This window comes from Lemur catta, chromosome 5 (genome assembly GCF_020740605.2).
Source record: "Lemur catta isolate mLemCat1 chromosome 5, mLemCat1.pri, whole genome shotgun sequence".
Taxonomy (NCBI): Eukaryota; Metazoa; Chordata; class Mammalia; order Primates; family Lemuridae; genus Lemur; species Lemur catta.
Genome location: NC_059132.1, coordinates 101,399,159 through 101,409,946, shown reverse-complemented (window position 1 = coordinate 101,409,946; position 10,788 = coordinate 101,399,159). Strand labels below are relative to the sequence as shown.

At 43.0% G+C, this 10,788-nt stretch overlaps 1 protein-coding gene across 7 annotated transcripts in view; it reads right to left on the bottom strand.

The window, feature by feature from the left end:
- Nucleotides 1–1,585: 1,585 nt before the first annotated feature.
- The window catches only part of ACSL1 (acyl-CoA synthetase long chain family member 1), a 63,196-nt gene continuing 53,993 nt past the window's right edge, over nucleotides 1,586–10,788 (bottom strand). For all 7 annotated transcript variants that reach the window (XM_045552398.1, XM_045552403.1, XM_045552397.1 and 4 more), the window contains 8 exons: nucleotides 10,560–10,655; nucleotides 9,524–9,596; nucleotides 7,842–7,930; nucleotides 7,144–7,260; nucleotides 5,296–5,439; nucleotides 4,108–4,209; nucleotides 3,921–3,992; nucleotides 1,586–3,254 (listed from right to left, as the gene is read on the bottom strand). In XM_045552398.1, coding sequence (XP_045408354.1) covers nucleotides 3,114–3,254; nucleotides 3,921–3,992; nucleotides 4,108–4,209; nucleotides 5,296–5,439; nucleotides 7,144–7,260; nucleotides 7,842–7,930; nucleotides 9,524–9,596; nucleotides 10,560–10,655 — 834 coding nt within the window. In that variant the 3' untranslated portion in view covers nucleotides 1,586–3,113. The remainder of the gene's footprint in view (nucleotides 3,255–3,920; nucleotides 3,993–4,107; nucleotides 4,210–5,295; nucleotides 5,440–7,143; nucleotides 7,261–7,841; nucleotides 7,931–9,523; nucleotides 9,597–10,559; nucleotides 10,656–10,788) is intronic.

Genomic DNA, 10,788 nt, shown 5'->3' with positions numbered 1-10,788 from the left:
CGGGAGAGGCCCCTCCACTCAGACTCAGCTGCAGCCACTTTCCACAGTAAAAGCGGAGGCTGAGGGGTGGGAGGCACGGGGGCCAGTCTAGCAGACCCACGGCCCTCGCCGGCCAACGTGCTACCAAGGCCTTCCCTCTATCCACCTGCTCTGCACCTGTGACGGGGAAGGATTGGCAGACTTCCCTTCCGCTTATGCTGCCGTGAAAGGAAACAGCAACTGGAGATGTGGATTAAAACATAAAAAGGAAATTCCAGAGTCCCTGGCATTTATCTTCCTTCCCATTATGGCATGACTCACTTAAAACTGCAAACAGGTATATCTGCAAGGGAAAGTTTAACTACACCTGAGGATTGGCTAATTAAGAAAACTTATTCAACAGTGACTGGATGCTCAGGGCACTGGGCATCACACCACAGAGGGGAAGGGACAGCAAAAAAGGTGACCTAGGCACGGAGAGGCCCTGGAGTCCAGCAAAATCCAGCTCAGCCACTTACTAGGTGTCTGAACTTGGGTAGTTAGCTGAACTCTCCACATTGTCGTTTCTTCATCCATAACAAGGAGATAATACTTAGCTGAAGAAATACAAGTATCCAGCTAGAAGCTCCCTAATCTCCCACCTTAATCACCACAGGTCTGCCTGCATCTAACCCACATTTTCCATTTCGTCTCCTGTTGCAACTCAAGTGTCTTATCAATGGCCAATCTCTCCACTTAACTTCGGTTCCAACCCTCCCACCCTCTTTCCCAAATCATCACTTTCTGTCCCTCTGGATCGTTCCCATCAGCATGTCATTATGCTCTAGTACCTCCCATCCTAGAAACCACCACCACCTGCAAGCAAAAACTCACCTCTCTCCAGTTACCACCCATTCACCCGGCTTCCTTCACAGTCAAAAAGAGCCGCACACCCTTCTTCCTGATTCCCCGGGAGTCAAACAGGCTCCCCACCTGGCTAAGATAAGGATCTTAATAAATAAAAAAAGGCAGAAGGGACTGGAAGCCTTACTGGACATACTGTATGTACACAGGGCTTGGGCTTTGGAGGAAGAAAACAAACATCACAACATCAAACATAAATTTAAGAGAAGACAACAGATCTAACTATGACAGGCTTGGAAGAAACTGGGGGATTGATTAATACTTATGGAAAAGAAAATCTTTAAAATGATAACACGAGGAGTAGCATAGGGACAGAGGAAAAGAAAAAGTTGTCTAATATAAATGAGACACTAAGAACAGTTCTATGGTAAGAGAATTACTAAGATATAGTAGAATTCAATCTACCGCAGAACCACCAATTATAGCCAGTGTCTCCTGAAATGGTGCTTTCCAACAAAGAAGATGCACTTTTAGGACCATCCCTATTATTCACATCATGATTTTCTTCTCCACGAAACATTAGGACTGTTGCCCAGAGACAACACTGTCTGTTGGTGTCAGAGATGATTGAGTTGGAAGAGGGTGACCTAAGTAAGGGGAGGACACAGTTGGGAAAATTTGGAGGCTGAGGGCCATTCTTGCTCTTTGTGCACATCACAGGCTGTCTGGAATATTAAACCTGACATTAAAAGAGATGTTTCACTCACTCGAAATGCAGAAATATTTATTTTGGTTTCCTTCATTGTTTTTGGAAATTCTGTTTTGGTTTATAAAACATAGAAATAGCCAACACTTAAAGCAAACATTCAAAACCCCAATGTGACAAATTATTGACTTTTGTGCAATTAAGAATACATATGAAGTTAGGCTACCAAATGGTGTTATTACAATGACAATTCTTTAGTGCAAACCCTGTTGTGCTTGTATAATACATGTACTCTCACATATCCAAAAACATTTGCTTTAAATGTATAAGTGACAGCTCAATCCAGTCAAATGTGGCCAAGACTCGAAATAAAGTGAAACGCTGTTAATTTCCCAAATTAACATAAAAAAAATCCCTTGAGAAGTTAATCCCAGGAAATGATCTTTCCATATTTCTACATCCTAGAATTTTGGCTTGTCAAATACGTTTCATAGAAATCAGGTAGCATTATGCTATAAGAACATTTGTTTATTTCTGTCCATTTCAGTAAGTACCCGAGTATATCTACTCCCTTAATATTTTTAAAGACATGCTTTGCCTGAGAGTTTATGTTGGCGGGGGAGAAAAGCAGGTTATTTGCAACACGATCTTTTGATATGAAAACTGTATTAAAAATCCATTGGCCGTTACACACACAGAGTGAGTGGTTCAGTGAAGATAAAGTAGACAGTTATTCAGGTATCACAGTTGAGCATGGTTGACCCAGGTAATTCTTTCTCTCTTGAAATGCTTGTCTTCATTGCTGAACCTAAGGCAGATTTTTAAATAATCCCTGGGAAGGGATGGAGGGATTCAGGTCTGGAGAACAGAGTCCGAGAGCATTCTGCTGCGAGTGCGAGTCGGTCGGAGACTCCGTACCTGCACTGTTGTGAGTTGGATCTGTCCTTAAGTTTACTGGAAACCTTATGCTCCAACAGGAACAAGAGGGGACTGTGGAGAAGAGCATGAGTTTCATAACCCTTATGAGTCGGAAGGGCTGCGTGAGTGCCTGTGAGATAGGGAAGGGTCGGTGGCAGGGATTAAAAAAAAAAAAATCTCTGGTCTGCTTGTGACATTCTCCAGCCAGGACAGTTGTTCTTGTTTTTCAAGAGACAGCTTCCCTCCAGTGCACTGTACTCTTTAGAGCAGCAGAGGACTGCAGCATTTGCAGCAAGTAGCAGACAACTCAGAGATAGCAAAGTCCTAACTCCTTGGTTAGAAAAACAGGGAGACAGAAGTTTTAAAACCCGCCTTTTTAACTGAGGAAGTCTCAAATAACTTAACACATTTATAGTTTTTCCTTTACAATTTTTAAGGCTCATTTTGGGAATCGTATATCACCATAAACATGGTCTACAACACGAGGTGACTATAAGGCAGTGTTCCATTTCCTCTAATATTCCTATGACAAGAACCCCGAGTAGACAAGGGAAACGACACGTTTCCTTCCCTATGCTTGCTGTCGTCAGAATCACCAACACAAAGGCCATCAGTAGAACAGGAGACTGTGGAGGTGTGCTCTTTCTTTTGAGCGTTCTTTCTCACGTTAAACCTTGATGGTGGAATAAAGTTCGTCTATCTGTGACCTGAAATACTTCCGTAGCTCTGGCCTTTTTGCCTTCATTGTTGGAGTCAGGAAGCCATTGCTAATAGAAAATAATTCAGGATGTATCGCAATGCCCTTGACCTGCAAATAAACAAGGCTGTTAGCAGAGGAAAGAGGACACAGGTGATCCAGCCTAAAAAGCATGTAAGCCCGAAAGGAGGATCAAGACCCTCACGGGCCATCCAATCCATCCTCTCACTTCAGCCAAGCTGCACTTTCTCCACAAAGGACAAGCATTCTACTCTTAGGACAGAATTCAGGATTGTATCCTGACCTCCACAGGAAAACAGAATTCACACTCTTGGTTAAAAAAAACCTTTCCTTTATCAAAACATTCCATTTCTCATGTATTTCTTTTCTCTCTCTCTTTTTATTTTTAGACAGAGTCTTGCTCTGTTGCCCCAGGTAGAGTGCAATGGTCATCGTAGCTCATGGCAACCTCAAACTCCTGGACTCAAGGGATCCTCCTGCCTCAGCCTCTCAAGTAGCTGGAACTACAGACACATGCCACCATGCCCAACTAATTTTTCTATGCTTAATAGAGACGGGGGTCTCACTCTTGCTAGGCCAGTCTTGAACTCCTGACCTCAAGCGACCCTTCTGCTTTAGGCTCCCGGAGTACAAGGATTACAAGAGTGAGTGTATTTCTTTAGGTCATCTCATCTGCTTATAGAATATACTTGTAAAAAAATCTTCAAAGCAAAAATTTGTTTTACAGGAATCCATGCATTTAGATCAAAATCATACCTGTTCAAATGATTTTAGACCAGAATCGTTCCCAATTCTCACCATGTCTTCTAGGATAGCTTTTTTGACATCCTAATAAAATGAAAAAAAGAAAATACTTCCTCTGTTGGACATACCTGCATAAGCTTAGGTACATTTAATGCAAAGTTGAGATGCAGAAGACAGACCGGACCCTTCAGAACCTTACCTTATTTCTGCACAATTCCTCAAAAGTCCCATCAAATCCTTTCTTTTGGGCCCAGGGACATAATGTCTCAGCATCTGGTACCACAATTGCTATGAGAAATGCCTTGAACACAGACAAGTGAGTTATTACATGGCTTGATCCAAGTGCTCTAAAATAGTGGTTCTTTATTTTTTTTTGTATGGACCTCTGGGAGGATCCGATGAAAGTTACGGCCCCTTTCTTCAGAATATACTACTCCCCTTGCCCAGGAGGTCATGGAACCCAGGTTAAGAACTCCTGGCTCTAAAATACAGATGGCATCAGGAATTTTACAATTAATGTTTTTAAAGAACCACTAGAAATCAAAATCTAACAAGACTCTAATTTTTATTTACTTTTGTGTATACTTATTTCTATAAAATAGGGTCAGATAAATAAACAAGGTGATAGATATCAGATAACTGCTTTTAAAAAAGGAAAGAAAATCTATACAGATTCATTCTTTTAAATCTCTAATACCTCACTCTTTATAATCTAGTAACAATAAAATTAAATAAAAATCAAAAGCGTGGTAAGATTGTAGATCAAAGAAAGATAGGTACAATCTCAAAGAAAAATAAGTACACTTCCTCTATAAGATAATATCCTTCTAAAATAATTTAAAAATTTTAAGATTTGTCAAAAGATTAACTTTTAGGAAACCAGATCCCATCTCTTCCTTGCCACCATCTGTCCAACATTTTGGCAAATACTGTACGTTTCACTGCAATATTGATTTTGATTTTCAACTTTGAGTATTCTTGGCTCACAACCACAATTTGCTCAAAAATGATTAGGAGGTACCTCATAAATAAGCTGGGTTTAATATGTTTAGAATTTTCAACATTCTTATAATCCGTATATCAATATTTTCCTTCATAATTAAATTAGAAATACATCGCACCCAACCCCCAATATCTTTATTCAACTTTCCTTGGTGTACCAGACCACTCTTGGTAAAATAAAAACGTAGAAATTAAAGAGAACGAACTTTTCCGTGTAGGAAATGCCAAGCAGTGAAAACCAACAGTGGGACAATGGCATTCCAGCATGTCAGACACGAAAGCCAATTTATAGTCGTCTCAAACCTTCAATCGCATTTAAAGCCCCCGGAATACAAGGCACTAGCAATGCCTAGGAACTGATTCTCACAGCCCAGAAAGCACGTACCTGCAAGCTTTCCCCGTGGACAAACACTTGAGAGACAGGTTCACTTCGCAGGTAGATATTTTCAATCTTTTCAGGCGCTATGTATTCCCCTTGTGCCAGCTTAAATATGTGCTTTTTCCTGTCGATAATCTTCAAGGTGCCATTCTGTTTATCAGAGAGGAGGGGGCTATGAATGGGTCTATGGCTGGTCTCTACCCAGGATCAATCACAATACAGTACATGATATTCGATGTGCGCTATCATTTAATAACATCTCACAGAGGCTGGTTATCATACCATTTTACAGGGAGGGAAACTAAGGCTTAGAGAGACTGAGTAACTTGTCTGAGGCCATTCAGCCAAGTACAAAGATGGAGAAAGAGCCCCAGAGCCCACGCTCATTCTGCTGCACCACTTGGCACCAGTGACGTGTCAGCCAGAGAGCAGGGCTTTGCTTCCCTCATCTCAGCCTTGCTTTGTGTAGTCTCCTATCTGGACTAGGCACATACGCATCTGGCTCACCACATGGGAGCAGGGACACAGACTTCTCCTCCCACAGTGCTCTGCACAGAGTAAGGGTTCAAGAAATGTTCACTACACAAAGGCAGAATTTCAGTTTCCTTTAGCACTGTTTGGAAGGGGTGCGCCTGGCCCTTTGGGAAGAGCCAGTCACCTGCCTCACACCGTAACTGTGGGAGTGCTCACTAGCATCCAAGTACCAGTCGTGCTTGTCTCGGTGAGCAAAACCCCATCCCCACCCCAGGGCCATTCTCATGCCTCCAAAAGCCATCTGTCAGAAAGTTTCTAGGGTTTTCTCATTCCACACCAGATCTCTATTTTCAAAAGGAGCAGACTGAGGCCCAGAGAGATTATGAGATGTGTTCATCAGAGCCAGAGCTAGAGTTAGAACTGATATTTCAACTCTTTTGAACTGGAAGAGAGGGATTTAATTTCTTTCATTCATTCTTTTTTTTTTTGTAGAGACAGGGTCTTGCTATATTGCCCAGGCTGGCCTTGAACTCTTAGCCTCAAGCAATCCTACTGCTCAGCCTCCCAAAGTATTGGGATTACAGGTGTGAGCCACTGTACCTGGCTTTTATTTCTAAATAGCTTGGGTATTATGAAACCTGAATTAATTTTGAGAGGCATTTTCCTAATCAATAAACATTCCAGAGAATTAAGCATTCTTGTAGAATTAAATCTATAAGAATCAGACAATAAAAATTATATTAGCCATTTTTAATGCTTGTAATTTAATAGAGTACTAACTTAGAAAAAGCAGTGGTTGTTACCACAGCAAACAAAGTTGATCAAGCCTATGGGTGTGACAGACAAGGCTTCTTGCACAAGTCTCTCACTCCCAACATGGACTCTCTGGACTCTGTCTACAGTAAATGATTCCAAGACTAAATTCAAGGAGTTGGTCTAATCCAAGAAACACTGTATTTTTAATGAGATGACAAACCCAAGAAACACATTTATTCCTGAAATCTTGCCCACCCTACATTCCCGGCAGTCTACCACAACTTGTTTAACAAAGACCCCAACATCAAGGCACAGCATTGATATTGCAAAGAGCCCTCCTCTCTTTGGATTCCAAACGGGAAACAGCAACCAGAATTGATGTTAAGCATCAAAACAAAACATATTTGCTAAAGTGAAAGTGAAAAACCTAAGCAAGTATGCAAAGAGTGTAAACCTATCCCGGGCAGGAAATGGGAGCGTCTGCATCCTACCACTCCACAAGGAGAAAGGGAAAGAGAACACTCGGGGTGCTGCTGTCACGTGGCAGCTATACTGCAGATGGGATATTTTCTTCTCTACAGCAGTGGAACAAAACCGTTGGTGAACAGGGAGCCAACAACTTACTGGTAACCATTTCCCAATGTCCCCTGTGTGTAACCAGCCGTCTTTATCCAAAACTTCTGCTGTTTTTACTGGGTCCTTCAAGTAGCCCTGAAATACATTTGGCCCTTTCACACACACCTAAAGAAAAGAAGACCATCTGTTAATGGTATTTACTGGGGTTTTGCCAAAGAAAACTGGCGTGTGTGTGTGTGTGTGTGTGTGTGTGTGTCCCAACCTTTAGCTAGAATTCCATGATCCAGAGGGACTTACCAGAGCCCTTTCTTAATTACCTTGGCTGCAGTCAAATTATAGGGCTAATGTTTGCTTTGGGTTCCGGCTCAAAGCTGCCAGAAAGCCCACAGGGGACAAAATCACTTGTAAGTAAGGAGGCTCCATCCAGTAGCCGGTGGCTCCCTAATAGCTATCCAGGGCACTTAGCAGCCAGAAGGGGCTCCCCAGGGACTTAGGCTGCCAGAGCTTCACATGCTCTTGGGCCCAAATCCCTCCCCTGCCAGGCAGAAGGAGGCAGGCATCAGTGTCCCTCCACCCCACACCTCGAGAGCTGAACGTGAATGGGCCTTCAGAAAGAAGCCTGTCCGACTCCAGGATTGCCTGGACGGCTCTAGAGAGCTGTGCTGGGACGTGGCACAGTGCTCCCAAGGGCCGGCTATCGCAGGAAATGGCAGTGGGGGTAAGGGACTAGTGGGGTTTCTACCCACCTCACCCTCGCCCTTGGCAGCCATGTAATTCATTTCTTCCACATCGATGAGCTTTATGAAGCAGCAAGGCATTGGGGCCCCAACGTGGCCTGGGGATCAAATGAGCAAATGATCATCCCTAAGGGGGCTACTAGTAACCTCAGGTCAAATTATTTTTATAACAAACACGTCTCCTCATGCTAAGAACATCTGGTATAAACTTCTGGTTTCTGCAATCACAGCCATTCTCTCCCTGATAAAATAATTTAAGAGAGTTTATTCCTAGAAAAGAGACAAAAATGTAAGTCTCTTTAGGACCCCTCCCAAGTCTGATGCTCTGAATTATTCGTAAATAATCTGGCCTCTGATTTTAAAAGTCACTACAAACACCTGGAAGCAAGCTTTCTAAAACTTTTACCCGGCTTCTGCAGTCTGACAGCCCCGCCCGTTACTTGCCACTGCTCCCAGATATAGACTTCTTAACGTCCCTGTCCTCCCTGTCCTCCGTAAGGAGACGGCACGTGCAGCTCTGCAGACCTCACGCTCCACCTGGTTCTGATCAACATGACCTTTATTGCCTTAAGTATGAATGAGCACGTTTTATATCTCAGCTTAGTGAGACAGGACAGTGCTTATTTCCACAGCTATCTTAACTCTCTTGCCAAAGGGTGTTAAGATTGGGTTGTCCTTTCCAAAAACAAAAATAATATATTAGATATGTTTTAAATGTCACAAGTAATCCTTCCTATGTTTTCATAATTTGAGCTTATAGCGATCCCCATCCCAAATTCTGTGGCTGTTAAGGAAGCTGGAGTTAAAAACTAAACACAATGAAGAAGATTCATAGACTATCTGTGTCAATCCCAGTAGAGTTATGTTTCTAGATGATGCTATACACTAGCATCTAAGTTACTAGATGGTGCTAATATTTGTAATATACCAAGGCAGTCAGGGAAAGTCATCAATCACAGCACAGAATGTCCTACTAACACAGAGGAAGCACAGAAGTTTTGCAGTCAGACTGGGTTGACATCCTGGTTCTGAAGCATAATGCTGTGTGAATTCTTGTACATTATTTACGTGCTATTTAAGCAATGATCTATAATTTCCTTTCAGAGGTACCAGGACTTGTCTCGCAGGGATGTTGTTGGGATTACATTGTAAGCACCCATCATAGATAGGACAAGTGCACAATCAGTTATTTGTGTCTGTCCTTCCCCTTTGTCCTTTTGTGGAAAAGGACTTGTATCTATTCCTGCCTATAGTCTCAACACCTCGCACGGCACACAGTATAAGTTTAATAACTGTTTGTGGATTAAGATTACCAGCAAATAATGAGACCCTAAGCAATCACTGGGAAGCTCTGTTGGGGCAGACATTCTCAATCTGGCACAAAGTCCATCCTCTCCCAGATGTCGCCACTGGGGTCTAGCAAATCTCTACGGCCACGATGCTTTACAGTCAGACCCCCAATTCCACCACCCTCAGCCACAGGGGGCATTTTCCCTATAGCGTCCTGATTTATAAAATTGTTTGCCTCGAGGCCTAATTATCTGAGATACAAGTTAAGTTATTAATGTTATTAAATTATTAAGTTATTTCAGTTGATTAATGAACCAATTAATGATTAACTCAATTCCAGTAACTCTAATAACCCAATTCAATTAATAAGACTCCAAAAAAGACCCACATGCTACTCATACCTGCCGTCCAGTCTCCAGGGAGACTCAGGCAACACCCGGCACCGCACTCAGTCTGTCCGTAGCCTTCATAAAACTGGAACACCAAGACATGGACATTACTAAGGACAGCACTGTCACATCTTTGCTGGCAGTGCACAATTAATCAAGTCCCACCAACACCTGACTCATGGCTGACTCTGGTGCAATCTTGCCTCAAATGGTCTGTTCAGTAATTTCATTCAGTGGCCTGGCACGCGTCATGCCAACACCCACACATCTGGACCCCCATGCCAAACACGCACGTCCACTTTCTACATAACTTCCTGCCGACAAGCAAGGGAGAACCCCTACATGACGGGTCCCCACCCACCCGGAGTGTACTTGCTTTGGTAGTTCAAGGGTGAACCCCACACATGTCCTGTCTGCCACCAAGTCCCCCGCCCACTTTAAAATAGGCTCTCAGTGTGGTTTGCAGGTAGGTGTATCAACTGTGGCCCGTTCACCTGCATGCCCAACTCTAAAAACACAACTTGTGTCTTACCCTAGAGAAAACTACATAAATGGCGACACAAACTCACATTTCCCTGCCTAAGGTGCCAACATATACATGCTTCCTTCTCCAAGCAACCTAGCAATAACATATCGTCCAAACAAAAATAAGACACATACGCACAAAATCGGGGGTGGGAAGCATGGGGGTGATGTTGGTCAAAGGACACAAAGTTTCCGTTAGGAGGAATAAGGTCCAGTGATCTATGGTACAAGATGGTGACTACAGTTGATAGCAATGTATTGTATACTTGAAAGTTGCTGAGGGTGTAGATTTGAAGTGTTCTCATCACAAAAAAAAGAAAAGCATGTGAGGTTAAAGCACATGTCAATTTGCTCAATTTAGCTATTCTACAATGTATACTATATCAAAACATCACCTTGTATACCATTAATATATACAATTTTGTCACTTAAAAAGAAGATACCCAAAGAGAATAAAAATGCTTTTTAAGGGGACTTAGCACCCTAAAATCTGGAGAATCAGGGGACACGAGGCCTGCCTCACCTGACAGCCAAGGGCTGCCCTCAGAAACGTCAGCACAGTGGCAGACACGGGCGCGGCTCCTGTGATCATCAGCCGGACTTTTCCACCCAGGCTTGACTTGCAAAGCAGAGAGAGTGGGAGGAAGCGAGAGTTACACATCTGGAAGTCGGTGGGCCCTTTAGGCAAAGCTACCTGCTTGGGACCCCTGTGCCCTAGTCCACCAGCTCCTCTACAGGCCACTCGGGATGCA